The 26,894-nt window shown below is 41.3% G+C and overlaps 1 protein-coding gene across 5 annotated transcripts in view; it reads left to right on the top strand.

The window, feature by feature from the left end:
* Positions 1–26,894, top strand: part of pde4d (phosphodiesterase 4D, cAMP-specific) — an 805,358-nt gene that overhangs the window by 618,745 nt on the left and 159,719 nt on the right. For all 5 annotated transcript variants that reach the window (XM_078397174.1, XM_078397165.1, XM_078397202.1 and 2 more), the window contains one exon: positions 25,527–25,718. In XM_078397174.1, the coding sequence (XP_078253300.1) occupies positions 25,527–25,718 (192 nt within the window). The remainder of the gene's footprint in view (positions 1–25,526; positions 25,719–26,894) is intronic.

Below are 26,894 nucleotides of genomic sequence, written 5' to 3'. Positions count from 1 at the left end.
TGAAACCATAGACTTTGTTGTGGTTGCACTTTGTAGTTCGGTTTTGTACTATTATGACCTGGTTATCTAGTATTACTGATTTTATAATGTATTTTATTACTGATTATTGTATATTTATTTGTATGTTATTGCCTGTAGAGCTGCAGCAAGTAAGAATTTCATCCATTGCTGCAACATGTGACATTCTTGACTCTCTTGAGAAATTGAATAAATTATGCTCCCATGGAAAGTATGTTACGAAAAAAAAGTAAATAAATCGACACAATCTTGTTTTTAACTCGTGTTTCTTGGTGCATGCGTAGATGGAACTGCTTTGCATTACGAAAAACCACATAAGGCTAGTTTCCTCTGAATGTAACCACCTCCCTCCTAGGTAATGTATGGGATTGCCTGTATTTGTATTAATAGTATCACATTTCAGACTTGTTCAGATTGACGCAGTCAGGGACTAATGCTGAACTCTGAGCATGCAGTTCGCCATGCTTATAGTCTGAGTCAGCATGGTGTTTTTATCTCTTTCTGACACTCTTATGAAGCAATGTATGTTTGTGTGTCAGGTGGTGTGAAAAAGAAACCAGTGAACTTTACTAAGCAACCTTTTACAAAAGGGAGGAAAGCCGACGAGGATAACAGGCATCCTGCCTTGCATTTTTCCAAGCAGATTAAGTTGATGATATTACTGAAGACAATGCACTGGTCTAGAATAGTGTTAAGCCAAAGTGTGGCTAACCCCTCGTTCTTTCAGAAAGTACCACAACCTGAAAGACTTTCATTTGAGTGCTTTAGAGAACATTGTTGGGCACCTTGTGAAATGTCGTACTGTCTGTTTTAGTATATAGACAATAGACAATAGACAATAGGTGCAGGAATAAGCCATTCGGCCCTTCGAGCCAGCACCGCCATTCAATGTGATCATGGTTGATCATTCTCAATCAGTACCCCGTTCCTGCCTTCCCCATACCCCCTGACTCCGCTATCCTTAAGAGCTCTATCTAGCTCTCTCTTGAATGCATTCTTATAGCATTCTTAATTGAAAGCTTGCACATCTGCCAGGATTTAGCCTCATGGGTCCAGTTTTTGCAGTCAACTCTTAAAGGGACATAACAAAATATAAACCCAAGTTTCCAACATGGGAACATGCTGCACTCAAACAGGCATTGTTCACAAAAGTATCAGAAAGAGATTAGAAAAAACACCAGGAAACTGTTGTGACCAAATAGTGGATGCTGCAGTCATTGGAGAAGGGGTGCCGACAGAGACACATCAGTGGCCAAGTGTTTACAAGGAGGTCAGAAGGAATAAACAAGGAACTGCAGATGCTGATTAACAACAACAAAAAAGAGACAAAGTACTGGAGTAACTCAGCAGTTCGGACAGCATCTCTCGAGAACATAGACTGGTGACCTTTCGGGTCAGGACCCTTCTTCATTCATGGTGAGGAAGGGATGGGGTGGGGAGAGAGCTCAAAATTGGAAGAGAGGATAAGCAGGACAAAGCATGACAGGTAATAGGTAAACATAGGCGAGGGTTTTATTTTCGGTAGATGGTCAGACGAAGGCCAGAGATTTAAAAAAACAGAAGGTGTGAGACAAAAGGATTGAAGAGATGTGAATTGTGAACCCAGAGGAAGGAATGGAGGGGAGAAATAGGTGAAACTCCAGGTGAAACATAAGGGGGGGGGGGGGGAGTGGGATGAAAAAGAGCTGCGGGGAAGAAAGGTGTGGGGGGTGGGGGTTGTTATAGGTTCTCAAAAATTAGAAAATGCAATGTCTATACCGTTGGATTGTAAACTAACCAAGTGAAATATGAGGTGCTGTTCCTCTAGTTTGCAAGTGGCCTCACTCTGGCAATGGTGGAGGCCAGAAGGGCCTGGATAATTTGGTGAACAATAGTGCACGAAGGAGGCATGTTCTTTCTGCCAAAGGAGTGGCATGGTGGCGCAGCGGTAAAGTTGCTGCCTTGCAGCACCAGAGACCTGGGTTCGATCCTGACTACGGGTGCTGTCTGTGTGGCCTTTGTACGTTCTCCCTGTGCCTGCATGGGTTTTCTCTGGGTGCTCCAGTTTCCTCCCATGCTCCAAAGACGTACAGGTTTGTAAGTTAAAAGGCTTCAGTAAAATTGTAAATTTTACCTAGTATGTAGGATAGTGTTCGTATGCGGGGGTGAACATTGGTCAGCATGGACTCAGTGGGCCATAAGGGCCTGTTTCCATGCTGTATCTCTCTAAGTAGGACATGGACAGTCAGGTGCTAATAGCAGAGGTTATCGGAAAGGCCAGTCTGTAAAGGCAGTCCACATTTTGGGAAGTCTTTAATACAGGCCAAACCGTGCTGTTGGTCTTCCTGCTTCTACAGGGGGAAGTAAAACAAGGGAAAGCAGCTCAGGCAATCTCCACAATGCAATTGCGAGCCGCAAATTGTAAGATATAGCAGGGATCAACAGCAGGCTGGACTAGTCCTAGGAAGGTAAAGAGCAACCACGACCTTGACCTCCACGAATAAAGCTGCCAAGTCACATTTGAGGCTCTATATGAGAGTACAGAGAGCCTTTGATCTTAACGAGAAAGTTGTGGATCTTAACAAGAATATTGGCCTCTTAGGTAGCACAGTTTCAGGGGTATTGCTGTTTGTAAAGATTGATTGTTCTGAAAATAAGAATTGTCGATTTTCAGACAAAGGGCATTATAAATTACATTGGAGATTACTTTTCATGTTGCATTACAGCTGATGACATCCGAAAAAAAAATGCAAGGCAAATGCAAATTCTGCCAAAAAGTGAATGGGCGCAGTATTAGTCTGCTCTGAGTTAAATCAGTTTTTCAATTGAATGCCACTTTTTCAACTGTATGACACTCATTTCTCCTCAAGCTAATTATGATAAGGAGATCCATTTGACCCTTCTTAATTCTACCTTAATAATCCTGCACGTCTGTCTGTTGTGTATCAAATGGTCAGACTGTGCACATTAAATGCTGCGCCTATTTGCATCTGGCATTGAATGAAAGGGAAACTGCTCTGAGAATGGCTCGGGAATTTTTTTCAACTGGAGCACCTCTATTGGCTGTTAGATAAGGGGCGAAACCATGTGGCGATCAGATCAGCTGATTAAAATTTAAATTTCAGAAATTGATTTTACTTTGACTATCTTTGTTTGGAGAAGAGATTCATTTCACATCTTATTAGAATATCTATTAATTTAAAAAGGTCTCCTCTTTTCAGGTGTTTGTAAACTTTCCTCCTTGGTCTCAATGTGTCATCAATTCTCCCTTTTATTTTATTTCTTCATCTTCACTTTACAGTAATCATTGTTGGTCTGAATTCCTTTTTTAACATTCAATTTATTGACACATTTTTGTTCAAACTTTGTTGTTTTCAGTTTATGTCTGTAGAATATAGAAAAGGACAACATGAGAAAAGGCCCTTCAGCTCATAATGTCTGTGCTGTCCATAATGTCATGATGCCAAGACAGAGAAATGTGAGGTGTTGCAAGTCTAATATAGACAGGACCTAGACAGTGAATGGTAGGGCTCTGGAGGGGATCTGCAGAGGGATCTGAGAGTGCAGGTACATAGTTCCTTGAAGGTTGTGTTACAGGCACATAGGGTTGTGAAAAGGGCTTTTGCTTATTGGCCTTCATCAGTCAGAGAATTGAGTATAGAAGTTGGGAAGTCATGTTGCAGTTATATAAGACTAGGCCACATTTAGAGTATAGTGTTCAGTTCTGGGCACCATGTTATAGGAAAGATGTTAAGTTGGAAAGGGTGCAGAGAAGATTTACAAGGATGTTACCAGGACACAAGGGTCTGAGCTATAGGGTGAGGTTGAGTAGGCTGGGACTCTATTCCTTGGAGCACAGGAGGATGAGGGGTGATCATATTGAAGTGTATAAAATTATGAGAGGAATAGATCAGGCAGCTGCACAGAGTCTCTTGCCCAGAGTGGGTGAATCAAGGAACAGAGGACATAGGTGTAAGGTGAATGGGAAAAGATTTAATAAGAATTTTTTAATAGAAAAACCTTTTCACACAAAGGGTGGTGGGTGTATGAAACAAGCACAGGAGGATGAGGGGTGATCCTAAGGTGAAGGGGGAAAGATTTTGTAGGATTCTGAAGGGTAACTTTTTCACGCAAAGAGTGGTGGGTGTATGGAATGAGCTGCCGGAGGAGGTAGTTGAGGCAGGAAATATCGCAACGTTTAAGAAGCAAATAGACAGGTACGTGGATAGGACGTGTTTAGAGTGATATGGGTCAAATGCAGGTAAGTGGGACTAGTGTAGATGGAACATGTTGGTTGCATGGGCACGTTGGGCCACAGGGCCTGTTTCCACACTGTATGACACCGTGACTCAAAGACCATCTCAAATCTACCTGCAGATAACCCATATGCCATATCCCTCTGTACCCTGCATATCCATATATATATATCAAAGAGCATTTCAACTCTTTTCAACTTTCTCATTGGAATATCTGTCCTGCATTTTTTGTAATAGTTTTAAAGCATTATGCCAAACTATTCAATAAATGTTCTTAAAAAACGTTGTTACATTTTTGCATCTTACTTTGTTAATAATTGAACAACTTAACCTGGCACTTATTGAATTGAAAAGGAACTCGTTTATAGCATTTTTTTCCATTCATAACAACTATTTTGATTACATCATAGGTTTAAAAAAAAGGTCTTGTACAATGGCGTATATGTCCAATACGTGAAAGCAAAAATTGCTCGAAGAGTGAGAATTGCTATTGCATTAAGGCTTATCACAGGGTTAATCGTAGAAATATTTTTGCCTGTAGCTGCAATTAAAGATCAACTGCTAAAACAAACAATGTCAGAAGGAACTGCAGATGCTGGTTTATACTGAAGATAGACACAAAAAGCTGTAGTAACTCAGCTGCATTTACATGCCACTCTATGTTCTTGTGTGTGAGGGTGGTACTTGACTCTAGATTGTTTAATGAAACTCACAATACATTAGAATGGTAGCAAAGTTAGGCTGTATGCAAGTCCTAGTCTGTTGAAAGTAAGACTAATCACTCGTTTCTAGTTTGCAAATTGATGAAACGGAAGGCAGTTAGATTGGTATTCTTGAGTTGGCTGAAATCCTTCACGTTTCTCAGTACGCCTTTCATTTAAACCACATTTCCCATTGTTTTCAAAAATAAGGACTTGGCCTGTAAGAATTTGTCTTGTTTTATCTTGTCACTTATCCCATCTTTCTCTCACAGCTCTGCCCCCCAAAAATCCACACCAGACCTCCCTGGGTTGCCAGCACTTGACTTATAGACAACCTTTACGTACAAACAAGCATTTAGAAGCCACCAATATGGATGGGGAAGGTTTGCCAGCTACTGTGGGGCCAAATGCATCCTCTGCCTTGTAGAAATGGGGCTTTTCCATTTACCTTCCTTCCCCATCATCCAAGCTGCAATCATCAGGGATCGAGCAGAGCAGAGTGGGCAGCTTCATTGCTGAAGGTCTAATGCAGTTCCACTCTCATTCCAATATCTAGGTTATTTTTTTTACACAGATTGTGAACTTGCTACAGTCCTTAAAGGTCCCAGGGACAGGTGGAAATGGATGTTTCAGGCTTTCTGGTGCACATGTAGCATCTGGACCTAAGGTAAAAGGTATAGAGATTTATAAAGGTCATTCAGGTTTTGGTACAAAGAAGGGTTGTCCTGGCTGCCCAGATCGAGTTTGATAGTAAGTTAAAGTGTAGTTTAATGTTCTAGTAGGTGTGTTAATGCTTTGTGTGGCAGAGTTTAGTTTAGGTTTATTATTTTGTGATATAGTTATTTATTATTACTGAGATGCAGTGGAAAGCTTGGTTTTGCATACTATCAAAACAGATTATATAAACCATACATATACAACCTAGTCATACTCAAGTACAATAGGTAGAGGGAAAGGAAGATAGTTCCTTTAATTCATACTATCAAAACAGATTATATAAACCATACATATACAACCTAGTCATACTCAAGTACAATAGATAGAGGGAAAGGAAGATAGTTCCTTTAATTCAAGTACAATAGATAGAGGGAATAGATTGTAAACTCAAGTACAATAGATAGATGGAAAGGAAGATAGTTCCAGAATATAGTTCTCAGCATGGTAGTGCATCAGTTTCATGTGTGACATCCAATGTTCACGATGGGATAGGGGTGAATTGGATAGTACCCTAGCTTATTGAAGGACTTTTCAGAAGCCTGATGAGGGAGATGAAGAAGCTGTTCCTGAGTCTAGAGGCACACGCTTTCAATCTTTTGAACATTCTGTTAGATGGGGACCAGGGAGAAAAAGGAATGATTGGGGTGGGATAAGTCTTTGCTTTATGTCAGCTGTTTTTCCATGGTTGTGTGATGTGTAGTTGGAGTCAATGGTTGGAAGTTTGGACTTTGTGATGGTCTGGATCTGCAACTCTCCACAATTTCTTGGGGACTTGGGCAGAGCTGTTCCCAAACTAAGCTGCGATGCAATCCGACAGTATGCTTTCTATGGTGCATCTATAGAATTTTCAGAGTCTTTGGAGATATGCTGAATTTTCTCAGACTACTAAAGAAGTAGAGGCCTTTTTGGCTGTCGCCTTAATGTGGTTGGTCCATGATCACCATTGGTAATATTAATGCTAAGGAACTTGAAACTCTCAACCATTTACACTTCAGCATCATTGATGCTGATTGGGGCATGTACTGCATCATTAAGTAGCTCCTTTGTCTTGCTGACATTGAGGGAGGGGTTGTTGTCCTGACACCATGTGACCAAGTTCTCTGTCTCCTTCCTGTACTTTGTCTTGTCATCATTCATGAGATTGTTCCGGCCCCTCATAGTGGTGTCAGCTGCAAACTTAGATGTTAGAGTTAGATTTGGCCATCTAGTCGTCGGTATATAGGGAGTATAGTGGAGGACTAAAGACGCATTCTGCGGGGCATGGGTGCAAAAGAGCATTGAGAAAGAGCTGGGTTATAATGAGAGTATGGTGCTGGAACACACAGTTAGCACGAGCAACTAACCCAAGAGTTGTGACAGAGAGAATGTAAATGTCAGAGTGAAGAGGAAGTTCTATGAGCAAAATCCATTCAGAATTGTGAAGCAAGGGCTGTTAGGCAAGTGGAAGAATTTATGGGAGATGTTAGAATGGCACGAATCAGAAAGGCCCTCGGAGAGTTTATTGTGGTTGACATGAAGGAATATCACATAAGGATCAGAGCCTCAGAAAGGGATTTTTCTTGGCGTGGGTGGAGTCACCATCAAAATGTTTGTTCTCAACCAAGCTGTTAATTATTGAGCTCCTTGTAGTCGACCTGTTGCATTTGAAGCTGAACAATTTGAGAGAATGCTCAATGTTATGAGGTCAGTATCAAGATGCAAGACAAAAAATGCATGACTTTTTTTTTAGATATATCGCATGGAAACAAGCCTTTCGGCCCACTGAGTCCACACTGACCATCAATCACCTGTTCACACTAGTTCTATGTTATCCCATGTTCTGTGGGAAAAACAGCAGAATCTGAGAATGTGAATAGAACGGAGTGCACACAGTAGAGGTGAAGTTTACAAGATAGACAGTGCCCTGGTAATGTTGTTGATGAGTAGGTGTCTGCACATGTAACCCGAGAGATCAAAATGTTCATCGGCATTTAAATCTTATGAATCAAGGTACAAGGTTAAGGGATGCCTCCAGAAATTCTCTGGTGAGTAAGAGTCCTTCCTTGTTTCTAAAGCTTGTGAATATGTATGTATGTATGTATGTATATATAAATTCTTCGACGTAACTTGATATACCAGTTTATATTCTTGAACATAAGCAAACATGCAATTATCCATCATTGTTCATTTTCTTTTTAAAGGGGGAAGAAGCACTGTGATGTAGGTCAAAAAGGCTTGTGAAAAACCGGTCACAATGAGGCTGTTACTTTAAAGATTGGTGCAAGCGGTTATGAAACATTGTTGTCCAATGCTTGCAGCTTAGGTTGAAAAGTGATCACTATAATGAGCTGAGTCGAATTGAGTGAAAGTGGTGCTCACCTCCAGACCAGTTTAGAGGAACTCGTAATACACCAAAGCTTGAGGAACTGACAGAAAAGTGGTGCAACTTATTATTGTTGGTTGAACAGGGATTTCTTTTGGAGAGGTCGGGTTTTACGTATTTTCGGGAAAGATTTTAATAATGAATGAAATAGCAGAGTATTTAATACTTTATTTGTATTGAACTTTATCTTCATTCACAATCCCTAATGTATTTTGTGAAAGCAACATCTGATATTTTATTTAAACACCATTCTAATATCACCTGTTTCTCCTGAACTTCACCCTCCATTACTCTGGTTTAATAGATTATAATTGAACAGCTCATGCCTGGCAAGATTCTCTCATGTTTAACAATTTTGTAAAAAGTATACAGTTTTAGTGGGGAGCCCAGATCAATGGAGGGGAGAACACTGAGATAAAGGAGAATTCATATCATTATCAGATTCTCCCAAAGTAGGAAGCCATTGTGCCCACTGTTTTAGTGGCAGTTGTAAAGGACCTTCCAGCTCTTGTATCCCAGCCCTGCAGAACACAGCTCCTCACATACACACTTGTACACTATTAGACTATAATAAATGCCAGTATTACATGACTTGGGAAATTGGCCAAATGTGTGCAGGTGGGACTAGTGTAGATGGGGCATCTTGGCCGGCATGGGAAAGTTGGGCTGAAGGGCCTGTTTCCGTGTTGTATGACTCCACGATTGCCCTTTCAGGGCAGTGAGTTATGAACCTAATAACCATTTTCTCTAATTCGCCCCACTCATCCTTGCACTGATGATTCTAAATTTATGCTCCTTACCTTTAACCCCACTGTGAAAGGAGATTGGTTCTGTTGATTCATGTGGTCTTTCACTGATGGGAATGTGATGTTGAATTTGGCTAATGAATTCTCTTTCAACTAATACTATTATTTGCATTGTGCTGCCCTGTGCCAAATGAAAGCAGCAACTCCTTCATAATAATCAACATGCAAAATACTATATTATTCAATCTTCAGAAAGATCATGACATGGTAATTTACTTTTCAGAACAGAGTGAGTAATATAGCCTTATCAATTTAGAGGTTGGTTTCATCAAATACTTTTTCATAAAATCTTAAATCCTATCCAAAAATGAATAAACGGGGGGAAAAAAAGTATTGTGAGAATAGCTTTGTGGAAGATGGCAGTACCTTTTGTCCAAGAGAAACGGAATGTGTTCCCAGATGACCCAAGTAATTTGCTTCGTTTGTGCTGGGATGAAATCTCTTAAAATCCTACAATCACTGAACTTCTCATCGGTTCTCGGAGCAGAATTAGGCCGTTCAGCCCATCAGGTCTACTCCACCATTCAATCATGGCTGATCTATCTTTCCCTTAACCCCATCTCCTGCCTTCTCCCCATAACCCCTGACACCCGTACCAATCAAGAATCTTTATCAATCTCCGCCTTAAAAATATCCATTTTGAAAATATTCGGCCTCCATAGCCGTCTGTGCCAATGAATTCCAAAGATTCACCATCCTCTGATTTAAGAAATTCCTCCTCTTCTTCTTTTGAAAGATATGCCATTTTATTCTGAGTCCTAGACTCTCCCACTAGTGGAAACATCCTCTCCTCATTCACTCTATCTAGATCTTTCACTGTTCAGTAAAGTTCAATGAGGTCCCCCATCATCCTTCTAAACTCCAGTGAGTGCATAGGTTTAAGTTGAAGGGGAAAAGATTTAAAAGGAATCTGAGGGGTAACCCCAGAACCAGGGGTCACAGCTTAAGGATAAGGGGGAAGTCTTTTAGGACCGAGATGAGAAAACATTTCTTCACACAGAGAGTGGTGAGTCTGTGGAATTCTCTGCCACTGAAGGTAGTTGAGGCCAGTTCATTGGCTATATTTAAGAGGGAGTTAGATGTGGCCCTTTTTGCTAAAGGGATCAGGGGGTATGGAGAGAAGGCAGGTACAGGCTACTGAGCTGGATGATCAGCCATGATCATATTGAATGGCGGTGCAGGCTCGAAGGGCCGAATGGCCTACTCCTGCACCTATTTTCTATGTTTCACACAAAAGGTGGTGGGTGTATGGACCAAGCTGCCAGAGGAGGTAGTTGAGGCAGAGATGATCCCAACATTTAAGAAACAGTCAGACAGGTACATGGATAGGACAGGTTCAGAGGGATCTGGACCAAACGAGGGCAGGTGGGACTAGTGTAGCTGGGACATGGTGTCCGGTGTGGGCAAGTTGGATCAAATGACCTGTTTCCACACTGTGTAAACTCCATTACTCCACTGGTGCAATGCCTTCATTCGCTCGTCGTTCTCCTCTCCCAATGACTCTGCCACCAATATTGTGACGATGTCAAACCTGCTAGCAATCTGCACTTGTTCTACCTACGTGACCCACCCCCCTTGGGCTACATTTACTTGCTTGAATGTGTACATCTGAGAACCCCCTTGAAATCTTTCTGTGCAGAAGTTGTTGCAGTGGTGCAACCAACATTGCTGCTCAGTAGAATTACAGGGATAATGTGAGTTGGCTGGAAATTATTGCAGTTATGTTTGTCTCTGGTATTAACTAATTTTCATAAATGCAATTCTGTTAAAAAGCAACTCCACATTTTTAAATGTAATAAAAAATAATTCTTATTTTCTTTTCTAAAGTCTTTTTATTGCATTTTAGCTTTCATCTTAGTCTCCCATCTAAGATGATCTTTACCTTTGTATTCTTCAACATATTTGAAAAGTGAGATAAATATCACATTACAGTAGATTTAGGCCATTCGGCCCATCGAGTTTACTACATTCAATCATGGCTGATCTCTGCCTCCTAATCCCATTTTCCTGCCTTCTCCCCATAACCCTTGACACCCATTCTAATCAAGAATTTGTCTATCTCTGCCTTAAATATATTCACTGACTTGGCCTCAGTGCTCTTATACTTACTGGCTTGCAGCTGGTTGGAATTCTTCAATGTGATTGGTTGTTTAGCTTGCCTGATGATATCATTGTTACTGGATCCAAAATTATGTTGGAAAATAACTGCAGATGCTGGTACAAATCAAAGGTATCACAAAATGCTGGAGTAACTCAGCAGATTAGGCAGCATCTAGGAGAGAGGGAATGGGTGATGTTTCGGGTCGAGACCCTTCTTTAGACTGATGTCAGGGGGGCGGGACAAAGAAAAGATATAGGTGGAGACAGGAAGACAGTGGAAGAACTGGGAAGGGGGAGGGGGGGAAGAGAGGGGCAGAGGAACTATCTAAAGTTGGAGGTCAATGTTCATACCGCTCGGCTGTAGGCTGTCCAAGCAAAATGTGAGGTGCTGTTCCTCCAATTTCCGGTGGGCCTCACTATGGCAGTGGAGGAGGCCCATGACAGAAAGGCCAGACTGGGAGGGGGTGTTGAAGTGCTCAGCCACCGGAAGATCAGGTTGGTTAAGTTTAGAGGTGACGGAAATGTTGGAGGATGATTTGTTGGATACGCTGGCTGATGGGGTGGAAGGTGAGGACAAGGGGGGTTCTGTCCTTGTTACGAATGGGGGAGGGGGAGCAAGAGCGGAGCTGCGGGATATAGAGGAGGCCCGAGTGAGAGCCTCATCTATAAAGGAAGAGGGGAAGTCCCGTTTCCTGAAGAATGAGGACATCTCTGATGCCCTAGTGTGAAACACCTCATCCTTGGCGCAGATGCAGCGTAGACAGAGGAATTGGGAGTAGGGGATAGACTTTTTGCAGGAGACAGGGTGGGAAGAAGTGTAGTCAAGATAGCTGTGGGAGTCAGTGGGTTTGTAGTAGATGTCAGTCACTAATCTGTCTCCTGTGATGGAAATGGTGAGATCCAGAAACGGTAGGGAGATGTCAGAGATAGTCCAAGTATATTTAAGAGCAGGATGGAAATTGGTGGTGAAATGTATGAAGTCAGTGAGTTATGTATGGGTACAAGAGGTAGCACCAATACAGTCGTCAATGTAGCGGAGGTAGAGTTCAGGGATGGGGCCGGTGTACAGGGATTGTTCGATGTACTCGACAAAGAGGCAGGCATAGCTAGGGCCCATGCGAGTGCCCATAGCTATGCCTCTGGTTTGGAGGAAGTGGGAGGAGTCAAAGGAGAAGTTGTTAAGGGTTTGGAGGTGACAGAAATGTTGAAGGATGATTTGTTGGATACTTTGGAGGTGTGACGGAAATGTTGGAAATCCAAAATTATCCTCGTAGCAGATGCCTCACAGCACCATATTTTTAGTTTAGTTTATTATTGTCAGGTGCATTGAGGTACAGTAAAAAGCCTTTGTTTGGATGCTATCTGGTCAAAAAGACTATACATGAATACAATCAAGTGGTCCACAGTGCACAGAAAAAGGATAAAGAGTATGTCATTTAGTGAACAATATCACATTGATATGTTTGGTATGAATATTGATTTATCTAACTTCAATTAACTCTTGTTTTCACTCTCTGTCCTCCCCCACCCTAGTTCTCCAACTAGTTTCACTGTCCTCCTGATTACTGTTTCTGCCTCATTGTTACCTTCCCCTCAACCACGAATGAACCATTCTACATTTTCTTGATCAACTTCTGCTTTGATCTGTTCTTTAAGTGATGATATCTTTACCTAATTAACCATCAGAATGATTGAGTTAAAAATCAGTGTTGTTTTCACAGCTTACCCTTCCATACCTTGAGTTTCCCTCTCTTCTGACACTCTGCCTGAAGAAGGGTCTTGACCTGAAACATCACCCATTCCTACTCTCCAGAGATGCTGCCTGTCCTGCTGAGTTACTCCAGTATTTGTAATTAAAGATAGTTCAACTGTCTCCAATGAGGTAGATGGGAGGTCAAGGTCCACACTCTAGCTGATGAGAGATCCATTCAGTTGCCTGATAACAGCTGGGAAGAAACTATCCCTGTGTCTGGAAGCTGGTGTTTACAAACTTTTATAACTCTTCCCTGATGGGAGAGGGGAGAAGAAGGAGTGACCAGCGTGAGACTGGACCTTGATCATGCTGGTGACCTTGCCGAGGCAGCCTGAAGTGTAGATGGAGTCAGTGGAAGGGAGGCTAGTTTGTGTGATGTTGCTAGGTTTTCGTGGGGGTTTTAGTGAAGACGATTAATGAGCATTGTCACTTCCTATTGCAAAATACTAGCCTCTTCCTATTAACTATGCATACCTAAATTTGAGAGTAAATGGTTCTAATTGCTCTCAACATAGATCCCAGCAAGAGCCACTTTCCCAGCTGCATTTCTCCAGCAACAATCCAGTCTAACCACCAAATTTGGGATGAAAGTTATAGTAGAGTACAACCAGGGTGTTGTACAGATATTTTATGAAGAATTATGTGCTCACTAATCCCTTTGTTCCTTGCTGTCAGTGTAAAGGAATGGGTGAATGCAATAAAAGCTTTCTCTATGTTCTATAGCCTTTGTTTCAGATATCTGTACAGTTCTTTAAGTGATGATATCTTTACCTGATTAACCACCAGAATGATTGAGATTGAAAAAAACAGTGACTGAGAAATTTAATCATCTGGTGTTCTTTTACATAAGTACATGTCTGCATTTATGTAAAATTTTGATCCTGATCTCAGCATTATATCATGCCTTCCAGTACTTGAAATATTGAATTGCAGATAGATGGAGCACACAGATGGGATGTCAGTGAGGTGATTCTCCTTTGCCACATTAGACTGTTAAAGGAATCTAATACACTATCCGAGTCACACACAGGAAATTCAATCCCAGGAATACAGTAATACACCCATCTTTAAAATGATCCCTGATTACTTCCAGGTTTGACAATTGTGTTGGAAAAAAGTGTTGTTGAGTTCATTGTGATTAAACTCTGAAGTGACCAGTAATACAGTTTTTATTTTTCAATACATTTTGAACAAATATTCTTTAGTCATGGTTCCATTCAGCAACCACCACATGTGAAAGGAGAATTAAAAAATATATATAAACAGGAGAGGTTCTTGGTTTGAAAGCATGACTGACTTGCTGTATTGGCCCAAGGTGTGGGCAGAAATCTGGGCAGGAGGGGGCAGCACAGAGCTGCTGCATCAGTTCCAGTGACCCAGATACACACCTGAGCTCCAGTGCACTCTGCGTGGGGTTTGCACAATCTACCCATGACTGCATAGTTTTATAAGAAGATAACTGCAGAAGCTGGTACAAATCGAAGGTATTTATTCACAAAATGCTGGAGTAACTCAGCAGGTCAGGCAGCATCTCGGGAGAGAAGGAATGGGTGACGTTTCGGGTCGAGACCCTTCTTCTGACTGCACAGTTTTCTTCTATGTGCTCTAGCTTCCCTCATCATCCCAAAGTGCATACATTCATAAGACACAGGAGCAGTATTTGGCCATTCGGCACAAAAAGTCTACTCTGCCATTTGATCATGGTTTATCTATGTTTCCCCTCACAACCCCATTCTCCTGACTTCTTCCTGTAACATTAGGTGCACTTGCTTATCAAGAACTGATCAATCTCCACTTTAAAAATGGCCAATGACTCCACGGCTGTCTGTGATAATGAATTCCACAGATTTAATACCCTCTGACTAAAGAAGTTCCTCCTCTTCTCCATTCCAAAGCCATGTCCTTTTATTCTGAGGCTATCGTGGACATCGTGGATTTGGTCATGATTGTCATTGTGGATTTGGTGGCTGAAGGACCAGTTTCCTTATTGATTGACTCTATTTCACATGTCTTCTGAGAGCAATTCTCCTGCCTCCCAGAAACATGGTAACCATTGCAACTATTACAGAAGCAAAAAAATGAGTGGTTACTGAAATCAGCCAACTGAGTGTTGTTTTGAAGAGGACATTTGTAGTATGAGTTCACGTGAGCATAAATGGGAATAAACTGTAATGAATTCACCTGGTCACTGAGTGAATGGGTATAGTTGGAAGACAGACAAAATAACATAGATAAAAGAAAGCAGGAGTGCAAAATGCACACCTCATTCTCTTCCCACATCTGCTGAGTAGTTCCAGCATCTGCAGTTTTATTTAATTTCAATTTTATTCAGCTTTTGATAATCAATAGCAAAATCAGTTTTGGATTAATTATGCATGGATCCTACCTTACATGGGTTTCTTAAAATTATTTCCCATCATTGTGCAGTAATGCGAAAACCAGTGCATTTCGAAACAGTTGAAATGCTCATGAGGTGAATGCACAAACTTCAGGTATGTTCAGTGCTGGGATATATTGGAATGAGGCTCTTTGCATTAAACCTTCAGTGCCGGTTTACATTGTGGCATCATGGCATTTCTATGCCAGCATGAATACTGAAATTCAAATGTTACCATGTTTTTATTGCAACATGTCTTGAAAATTTCCAGCATTTGTTGATTTTCTAACTATCTTTGAGCTGCTATACTTAGGCAAAGGGAAATCCAGTTTGGTTTTGATGTCAGGAATTGGAGTTGATTTCCTACAACCACCTGACAGACTCGGCATATACTAGGAAAGTGCAGTTTTCAATATTGCATTGAATAATGTAAACATCAGGTTTGTGATCATCACGTAATCATAGGAATTGGTAATTAAAATGTAATTGAGGAACAAAATTTTTAAAGGAACTGTTTATTACTAAAATACTACATCGGAGTACAAAGACTTTCATTGGACAATATTACTATTTTGTAAATGTGGATTAGATTGTAAACGGAGATGACGACCAATCGTGCAAAGAAAATTAGTGGCATACAGAGTAGGAACACAGGTTATTGCCAGAGGCCAAAGTATCGGGATTTCCAAGTCCAGGCTGTCCCCGACCTGCGTAATAGGCGACCTGCATAAACTTGCATTTGCGTAAGCAATTCGTAGGGCTCACTGCTTTACTTTCGAATTGCGTGTCTTCGGTAGCAGTGCGCTACTGCTGTCGCGTGAGGTCATTTCCGCCAGACAGTCAGCTGTTCTCGTGGATGCTCACACATGGTCTTTGCATCAGAGTTCCCTCGTGGTCTCCGCGTCGAATAGTAAATTTACACATGCACAGTAGCATTTCCGTTTCCAACTTGCGTAACATCAGTCTTCCGTAGGAGGTAACCCTTATGTAGTCGGAAAGCAGATTATCGGAACTTTACTGTTTACTCAAATTCCAGAGAAGAGGAAGGGTGGATTAGTAGACAACTCCAACCTATCACAGACATTCTTTTTGTTTTCTCCACCCCACCCTGCTTTTTTTTACACTTTAAAACTTTTTTTTCTGCGCTTCTCCTGTTCTGAGAATAGGTCATTGAATCATATTCTCCTTTCACGGAATGCTTACAGTTTGCAGCACTTTGTGTTTATTTCAGAGAAAGATAAATTGAGTTTGTATGCTAATCTGTAAAGAACTACTCAATGAACTGTTCAATGAACTGCTGTTGGCGAATAGCATCACCTTTGCATAATTACTCCATCTTGCCACATTATTTGCTGGTTACAAGAATTGAAGAATTTACTGATTTTTCAGTAGCTCGCTATTTACTTCCCAATTGATTTTTACTTGACAAAAAATATTGCTAAATTAAACTATTTATTATGAATCTGAGGCTTAAAGATTTTTTTGCAGTCATCAACAAAGAAAGAAAAGAAAACAAATGCTTACAAAGATATTGACTTTTTAATGAAGGATTTAATTACTTTGTTTTCAATGAATGCGATTGGTAAGTGTCAATTAGCGATGACTCCATTATAGAAATTCTGCCTCAACTTGTTCACAAATTGAAAATGATTAATCCTAGGCTGCTTGTGGAATTTCCTTTTTAGTACTTTTTAGTTTGCAGCATTTCCAAAATTGAGACAAGATTTCAGTGGGTTTTAAACTGAAAAATAAGTGTTTATAAGGATGACAAATAGAAGTTAAAGCAAAAACAGATGGTATATTAGTACAGAAAGCAAAGAGCAATTCACCAGCGCTGACACAGAGCCTGACAGGCAAAGATTGGCTTTAACTCCATGATATAATGTTGAATACTTAACTTTATCTTTGAGTGTACTTTGGAGCATGTCCCCTACAATGCAGTATTCGTACTCAATTTGCTTCGTAATCATTAGGAATGGAAATACGTTTGTGTAACTAATTATAACTGAATTAAGAATCAATAGATTTGATTACAAACAATGCTTGTATAAAAAAAAATTCTCACTACTATTGCTATTATATTCCCTGGTGTTCATTTGTCTCCGGAATACACTGATGTGATTTATTTTTTTAAAAGTATGTTTAATTTTAGCCATGACATGAAGTTCTGGTCCATTCAGTCCCTCTCAGACTAAATTTCGATCCATTTGGTCTCTAAATTATAAAATCTTCTCTAATTATCCTTGCATAAAATCTAAGCCCCTCGAATGTATTTATATTAACCATTGATTCACTATTTTTTTTTAATGGTCACAACAATTTTGGGGAGTTCCAGAAAGATTAAGGTAGCTGAGCAGGAATTGAGTCAAACGTGAGAGCTGACAGAACAGATTAACTCTTAATATAAGAAAATAACTGCAGATGCTGGTACAAATCGATTTATTCACAAAATGCTGGAGTAACTCAGCAGGTCAGGCAGCATCTCCAGATTAACTCTTAATCTGGATCAAAACAGGAAATGTGTAGGACGGAACTGCAGATGCTGGTTTAAACAGAAGACAGACACAAAATGCTGGATTAACTCAGTGGGACAGGCAGCATCTCTGGAGAGAAGGAATGGACGACGTTTCGGGTCGAGACAAAACTGTCAATAGGTTAGGCAGCATCTATAGAAAGAGAAACAAAGTTATTGTTTCAGGTCAAAGACCCTTGGTCATGACGAGGAAAGAGAGAGAAATACGTTGGATTTAAGTTGCATGAAGATGGGGGAGAGATGGGTGAAACAAAGGAAATATTTGTGATGGATTCTGGCAGGGTTTGCTTTGGAAATAAGATGTTAGTGGGGCAGCTATAGGTTAACAAAGAAGTGTGAAGTGTTAGGTAGACGCAAAATGCTGCAATAACTCAGCGGGTTACTAATAGCAGGTCAGAGTTTGCCCATAGAGAGTTGCAAAAAAATGGAGCCATGTCACAGAGTGAAGACTCGCAACAAAAATAGCCAGTTTTCTTAAATAGACAAAGAAAGTGAGTGATCAGAGGTTGGAAAACTCTATCTTGAGTCTGGAAAGCTGCAATGTGCCCAGATGAAGAGGAGAAATGTTTTCTCAAGCTTTCCTTGGGTCTCCTAACAGTGCAGGTGGATTCAGATAGAGAGGTCACAGAGGAAGGTCAGTGGAGGGAGGGAGGGAGGGAGGGAGGTTGAGAATTAAAGTGGAAGGCACCAAGAAACTCGTGTTGCTCCTGTGAAGTGAACTCAGGTGCTCAGCAAAGGTGTTACCCAGTCTGCACCTGAACCCCCCCCCCCCCCCCCCCGTGTAGAGGAGACCAAATGGTGAACACCAAATGCCGTATATTTGTTGGCAGAAATCCAAGTGAATCGTGCTTCAATTGGAAGGACAGTTTGGGTCCTGGATGGAGGGATAGATAGAGGTAAAAGGACAGAAGTCACATCTGCAGTGGTTGCATTGAAAAGTACTGTAGGATGTGGAGTGGTTGGTGGGGATGGCAAAGTAAACCAAGAAGTTATAAAGGGGATGTTTCCTTCTAAATGAAGAAAGGGGGAGGAGATGAGAAGATGTGTCAATTAATGAAACCTTTTTGCAGCTGGTGGTAATTACAAAGAATGATCCATTGAATATGAAGAATGATGATGGGTTGGAAGATGAGGACTAGCAGATATCTATGCTTAATCTGAGAAGTTGTGCTTGAACTTTATGTTGTACACATTCAGTCTTTATTGTCAGCATCACCAAAATATCACCAGTAAAGGTCATAAGTGATAGGAGTAGAATTAGGCCATTTGGCCCATCATGTCTACTCCGCCATTCAATCATGGCTGATCTATCGCTCCCTCCTAACCCCATTCTCTGCCTTCTCCCCATTACCTCTGACACCTGTACTAATCAAGACTTTGTGTGTTACAAATGCATGGGTACTTCGTGAAGCAAGGGAAAACATCATACAACACATGAACATCTCCTTTCAGCTTACTATGTCTGTGCCGACCATGATGCCAGGTTATACTAATCTCCTTTACCTGTACATGATGCATATCCCTCCATTCCCTGCATAGCTTCTGAAATCATGGTATATTATTTGTCACATGTACAGTGAACTCATTTTTATATACAGTTCAGTACAAGTATCACTGTACATAAGCACTTAGATGCATATTAGATAAGCATCTTGGATGCAGTACAACTGTCTAGCCGTAGTACAATGGGACAGTATACAGTCGCCATTTTGGCGCCATTTTCAAGTCCCAGGTGTAGTAAGAGCAGGGCTCTTGACCTGACCATGAGGTTATGTTGTCCTGGCGTCATTACAGTGTCGGCCTGTCCAAGCATAGCCGTGGTGTCCTCCACCTCTGCTCGACCTCTGTAGGCCACATCCGGTCCATGTGCACGGCCTCTTGGAGCGGTGCCCGGTCCAGCCGAGCCCCAGGCAGCCACAGGGCCTCCAACAGCCCACTCCCCCATCGAGGCCATGCACTCCTTTCCGCAGCCGGTCTGCTTACCAGCCCTCCAGGTGGGTTTCCATGGGTCCTCGATCCAGGGAGGGTTGGGCCTTCAGGATGAGCCGGGCCCTCCTCTGCCCATAGCCAGGCTGGGCCTAACGGAAGGGTTCTGATTGCGACCCGGGTCCACATCCCTGGAGGGTGAGTCGGGCCTACCGGCTGGGTCCGCAGTCTCTGGCGGCAAGTCGAGATGCCACTTTGTATCTGCCTCCACCACTACCCCTGACAGTGTTTTCCTGGGACCCACAACTCTCTGTTTGGGGTTGGGGGGGAAAGAACTTGCCCCACACAATGTTTAAACTTTAAACTTTCCCCCTCAAATTTAAATCTATACTCTCTCGTATTTGACATTTCCACCCTGGGGATAAAGGTTCTGACCGTCTACCCTATCTATGCCTCTTAATTTTGTGTACTTCTATCAACCTCCAAAGCTCCACAGAAAGCAATCTAAGTTTGTCCAACTTCTCTTTGTAGCCACTACCTTCTAATCCAGCAGTAACTCAGCGGGTCAGGCAGGATCTCTGAATAAGGATGGGTGACATTTCGAGTCAAAACCATTCTTCAGACCAAAGGAGGGCTCCGACCCAAAATGTCACCCATCCTTTTTGTCCAGAGATGTTACGTGACCCGCTGAGTTACTCCAGCAATTTGTGTCTATCTTCGGTATAAACCAGCATCTGCATTTCATTCCTAGACACCTTCTAATCCAGGCAGCATTCTAGTAAACCTCATCTGCACTCTCTGCAAACCCTACCCATCCTTTCTGTAACAAGGTCACCAGAACTGCAATCCTCTAAATGCGGCCTAACCAAAATCCTATAATGTTGCAACATGATTGCCTGACTCTTATATTCAAGAGGCAGTGTGGGTCCTGAGGTGAAGAAGCATGTTGGCGTTTACAGACTTTACCGTGTAATGGAGCACAAAATTCCCTGGTTCACCCACGTTATATAGTCACGCGGGTCACCACAGAGTGCAAAGGAATTTCCTGCCACATGCAACACATTGGTAGAATGCTTGAAGCACATGGACAGTTCCTATTTAGTGAGAAAAGTTATTCAGGTTCCAGAAAAGTGAACTTGGAGAGAAAGTAAAAACATATCCAATGTGCAATGCATCATAGTGTGTACAGTTTAAGCTGCTCTGACATTAAGAAATGGTCAGTTTATTATCTTCAAATTCTCTGCAGTCCGGCCACAATTGCATTGTCTGTAACTACTTCTGCGATGTTCTACTAGCATGAAAACAGGCTGCTCGTTGAATAATAATTTAGCAGCATTTTTCTTTCTCCTGAAACACAAACTACTGCTCCAGCGTCTCAAACAATTGTACATTTAATTTGTAGGTTAACTATCTCAGTTATATCAAGTGGTGTGTAATATCAAGAACAGAGTGTGAAATAAGCTAATCTAACGACTTTGCAAGATTATAATTTAAGATCACGTACACTTGCTGTGTAAATTTGTGCAATGATTATATCACTTTTTCTTTTCGTTTTGAGAGTCCCCATGTTTTGCTAAAGAAAGCACTAATTCTATATCACGTTGAGTTTTGATGCTACTGGCAGAGTGACACAAGAGGCTACACGTGCTCAGACATTAGTTTTCCAAAATCTGCTTTGCTGTTGAGCTCGTCATTTAAACGTATCAAATGGCGTGAAGTTGCTGCATTCAGCACCAGCAAGTTATCTGATCACTACCACACTGTAATTTGTGGGAGCTTGCTTATACTTGTTTTCCACATGACAGCAACAGTTAAACTTTGTACGATCAGTTAAACTTTGTAAGGCCAGTAGGTAGAAAACATTTGTTTTTTTGGATGGTGAGAGTAAAACCCATTTGCTTCAATGAAGATGCACAATCATCAGCATCTGACCACTGCAGCAGGGGTGAACTTGGCTGCTGAGTTGAAGGAGTCGTGTGTTGAATGGTTTCTCATTAGTCCTGTGGATTAATTCTACTCTCAGCGAGAAGCTTTTTGGAGCTGAAGTGCAGCACTGCATGAGAAGGATTAACAGAAGATTAAAGTCACGAGGGTTACCTTGAAAAGGGTTGGAGAACAGAGAGCAGTCTGTGCTTGGAGCCAGAGCTGGCAGTTGAGTTCTCTGATAAGCACTCCTGGGGATAGTTAAATTCTCGAACCAATTACAATTGGAAAGAAATTATTAGACATCATAGCACACTTATCATATCATATCATATCATATATATACAGCCGGAAACAGGCCTTTTCGGCCCTCCAAGTCCGTGCCGCCCAGTGATCCCCGTACATTAACACTATCCTACACCCACTAGGGACAATTTTTACATTTACCAGCCAATTAACCTACATACCTGTACGTCTTTGGAGTGTGGGAGGAAACCGAAGATCTCGGAGAAAACCCACGCAGGTCATGGGGAGAACGTACAAACTCCATACAGTGCAGCACCCGTAGTCAAAATGTGAATAAATCCTCTGAGCCTCTGGAGATGTATCCCAGGCTGTTATGGGACACCATGGAGGAGATTGTTGGGGCTCCGATGAAAAATGTTGAAATCTTCTCTTGGCTACAGTTGGCACTTGACAGGAATACTGCAATTGTAAAAGGGCAACACAAATAAGCCAGTGAATCAAACACTAGTATTAGGAAAGTTAGAAGAAAAAGTTCTGAGTCAAGATTAATCTACACTTGGAAGGATAGGCCCGGGCGCCGCCTAACGGAGGGTGTGTAGCAACCTGCCTCCTGGCCCGGGTGGCTGCCATTGGTGGAGTGGGAGCACGTGATCCATTTATCATGGATAGTCAGCATGGCTTTACCATTGGAAAATCGTGTCTGACTTATTTAATAAAACATTTTGAAGAGATAACAGTGTATATATAAATGAGGCAATATAGTGGATATAGTCTATATGTATTCAAAAAGTCCTTTGACAAAATCCCTCGTTGGAAACTGGTTGCAAAAGCATAGAGCTATCGAGTTACACAGCATAAAAACAGGCCATTTGGCCCAACTAAACCGTGCCAATCTTGATGTCTATCCAAGATATTCTCATTTACCTGCATTTGGTCCATTTACTTCTGAACCTTTTTCTATCTGTGTACCCGCCCAATGTCAAGTAGGCAAATTGAATTCAAACTAAGCTTGGTGATGGGAGGCAGAGTGTGGTGGAGAGTTGTTTTTACGATTGGAAGTTTGTGATCTGTGAAGATCTTTGATGGAATCCTGAATATTTGCTCTATATATCACACACACACATATAAACATACATACTTAAACACATATATATATGCACGCGTGTGTGTATGTACTTGCAACTGTAATATGATGACCCGACTGCAATAAGATGACAGGCATTCAATATAGCAGTTGGGTCATCATATTACAGTTGCACGCACATACACATGCGTGTGCGTATATATATGTTTTAAGTATGTATGTTTATATGTGTGTGTGAAAACATACATGTATACATACACATATACACAATTTGGAAATGAAGGTCATAAGTGATACGATCAGAATTAGGCCATTAAATTCTACTCCGCCATTCAAATGTGGCTGATCTATATCTCCCCCCTAACCCCATTCTCCTGCCTTCTCCCCATAACCCTTGACACCCGTACTAATCGAGAATCTATCTATCTCTGCCTTAAAAATATCCATTGACTTAGCCTCCACAGCCTTCTGTGGGAATGAAGGAAGTATTGTTAATTATTTTGCGGATGACATGAAAATTGATGACATAGTTGATTGTGAACAGGTTAGGTTCACATTGTGAATATAGACCTAGGTTGCAGAACCATATGGGTTAATTGGTAACACAGCAGATGGAGATGTGTACTGTTAAATGTGAAGTGAGATATTTTGAAAGGATTGACCCAATTGGACACGCAATGAATAGGGCTATTGAGGAACAGAGGGATGTTGATGTATACGGTCAAGGATCCCTGAATATAGAAATACAGTAGGATAAGATGGTTAAGAAGGCCCTGATTAGTCAAGGCATTCAGTTTTGGAGTTGGGCCAAAGCAGTGATTAGCCTGCATTTGGAGTATTGTGTGGAGTTTTGGTCACCACATTTAGGAAGAACATGATTAAGATTGAGAGGGGGTCGAAAAGATTCACAAGGATGTTGCCCAGATTGGAGATCTTACATTATCAAGAGAGGTTAGATATGATACATCTGTTTTCCCTGGAACAGAGGAGACTGAGAGGTGACATGATAGAGATATGTGGAATTATGAGAGGCATAGATACAGTAGATAGCCAGAGTTTGTTACCCTTGGTGTTGGGGAAGGCGGTGGGGGGAGGAGGTGGGGAGAGAGGAGGAGCAGCAAAACTAGTGGGAGGATGCTTAAAGGAGATCTAGGTGATGTCTTCCTAGTTGGTATCTGGAATGAGTTGGTATCTGGAATGTTTCCTCTGTCTCTTCCTCTATTTAGAACGGAGATGAGGAAGAACTTTTTCAGTCAGAGAGTGGTGAAGGTGTGGAATTCTCTGCCTCAGAAGGCAGTGGAGGCCTGTTCATTGGATGCTTTCAAGAGAGAGCTGGATAGAGCTCTTAAGGATTGCGGAGTGAGGGGGTATGGGGAGAAGGCAGGAACGGGGTACTGATTGAGAGTGATCAGCCATGATCGCATTGAAAGGCGGTGCTGGCTCGAAGGGCTGAATGGCCTACTCCTGCACCTATTGTCTATTGTCTATTCTTTACCAGTGCAATTGTTCTTCTCTTTCTGCATCTAATTTGACAATACATTTAATTTGCAAGCCTTTCTCAGTGTGTACTGTTAATTGAATAATGCTTCAATCTGATTTAACAATTGTTCATCCCTTTCACACAACCCGGATGTCTAATCGACCTTCACACATATCAGCTCCAATTTTCTACATCTTGCTGTGAGTTACCTTCCTCCAGCAAGTTAAAGTTTAGTGGCCCAGGTGTTGCTTGCATGCAGTCTGAAAATCCTAAGTTTACCAGCTGACTTCTGCCAGCAATTTCACAACTGTGTTCTTCTACTGGATATTGCACAGTATCCAGTGCTGGAGCGAAATTTGCAGATATTCCCCTCTGAGTAGCCTTTGTTCAGGAATGCAATCCAGATCTCCGTACACGTCATGCAGGATGCAGGTGCTGATTTCCAGATGTTTGATGAGATTCTGTGGCTTCAGGCAATTAATAGTCCATAAGTTCACAAATTTAAGATTATAAGCTGAATTATACACACGCGCACACACACGTGTGTGTATATACATACATCTATCTATCCATAAATATACTGTACACACATATATACACACATATATCTATTTTAATATATATTTTTGGTTATTTTAATATTTTAAAGTTTTTATTTTTTAATTCTTTATTTTACTCTTAATAGTTTTAAAAATGCATTGGAATGTACAGCTCATTCTGGTGCATTTAAAAACTTTGCAAAGTTTGATAGACATCAAAGCTGGAGACGTATTTATTTTCTGTCAATAGCTCTCAGAGGAAATCTCACAAGGTCCAGATATGTAAACGGATCTTACTCAGCCGTAAATGTGCTGAAGCAAAGTCGTCATTGGAGCGTGACGGGGGACACCACTCAGCAAAGGTGCCCGGTTGTTTTTATGGAATACTATTTCTGTGGGTTTAACAGTTCAGGGGTTATCGGGTTTCATCAAGTTCTGATGGACTATAATTTCATAATTGTTACCTTCGGTTGCACTCCTGGCAAGATATTTACTCCGTTTATTGTTTTGAATTATTGATGAGAGGAGCTCTAATTACATGTTCCCTACTCCCAGAAAGCAAAAAATAAAATGCTGCCTTTCTGTTCTCTTGCTTGAGGCCAATTTCCATTTATACCCATCCAGATCACAATGGTCTGAATCACCAAATACAATTCTTTAAGATTTATTGTGTTACCTGTGCTGCAATAATTAAATTCCTTATGTATATATTTTTCTTTCTTTCAGTTTTGACGTGGACAATGGCACAACATCAGGTCGGAGTCCCTTAGATCCAATGACGAGTCCATGCTCAGGACTCGTTCTACAAGCCAACTTTTCACATGGTCAACGGCGGGAATCTTTCCTGTACCGGTCAGACAGTGACTATGACCTCTCCCCCAAGTCTATATCAAGGAACTCCTCCATCGCTAGTGACATGTAAGTAAAACACACTTGTTTAATGGCTACTTAATGGAAATTAACATTTCCTGTGTTGCAGAATAATCAAAATATGTATGTATTTTATTTTCTTTAAAATTGACAAATCAGGGTGTACCTTTCACAGGTGAAACTTTCCACTAATGGATTTGGAAATTACAAAGGCACAGGAGACTGCAGATGCAGCAATCTTGAGCAAAGAAACACTTGCTGGAGGAATGCCATGAGTCGGGCAGCTACTCTGGAGGGAAAGGACAGGCAGTGTTTTGGGTTGGGAGCGTTCTCAGACTGATGAAGTAGGGGGGAGAAAGGGGGGAGAAATACAGATGAACAATGCCTGGCCAGTGATAGATGGTACAGGTGAGGGAGCTGATTGTCAGATGAGTGGAGATAGTGACAATGGTTAGAAGTGAAGAGGAGACAAACCCTCTAGCCTCCGTCACTATCTCCACCCATCTGCCAACCGCTAACCCTCTCCTATTACTTGCCAGGCTTTACCCCACTCCTACATCTCTTTTCAAACTTTCTCAGTCTGAAGAAGGATCCCAGTCTGAAGGCAACCAGAAATGTTGCCTCTCCATTCCCCTCCACAGATGCTGCCTGACCAACTGTGTTCCTCCAGCACTTTGTTTTATGGTCTGGAAATTATGGCCTGTGGTACTAATGGACAAGCACAAACACTTTTGACTATAATTAATCTTTCTGCAGATCTAGAAGGATACAAGCATGGTAATTGTAAGAACAATAAACTACTAAACCAAATCATTTTGCATTTTATGTAAAAGGAAAATAATGCATCTGCTGAAAATCAGAACATTTTGGAAAAACTCATCAATGAAGAGGGAAAGAAAGTTAATATTTCATAAACCTGGATGGCTCACCTTTCATTTTGCACTCCAGATGCCACCTGACCTACTGAGTATATTCCAGCATATTTTTACTTGACTGTTACAAATTAGGTTGAAAGCCATGATGGACTGAAGAATCTGCTAAACTTTAATGATTCAAAATAACATCACTTTTTTATTACTAAAAACAACAATAAATATATGATTATTATAACATCGAAACTATTCTTTTAAATTCTAAATTAGAAGGACATAATGTTCTAATGCAAAAATATAGAAAAAATCTGAGCCAGCAAACTGAGACTACTGGTTAGATTATCAAATTGAT

Source organism: Rhinoraja longicauda, chromosome 1 (genome assembly GCF_053455715.1).
Source record: "Rhinoraja longicauda isolate Sanriku21f chromosome 1, sRhiLon1.1, whole genome shotgun sequence".
Taxonomy (NCBI): domain Eukaryota; kingdom Metazoa; phylum Chordata; class Chondrichthyes; order Rajiformes; family Arhynchobatidae; genus Rhinoraja; species Rhinoraja longicauda.
Note: the sequence above shows the minus strand (reverse complement) of the source record. Positions and strands in the feature narration are given on the sequence as shown.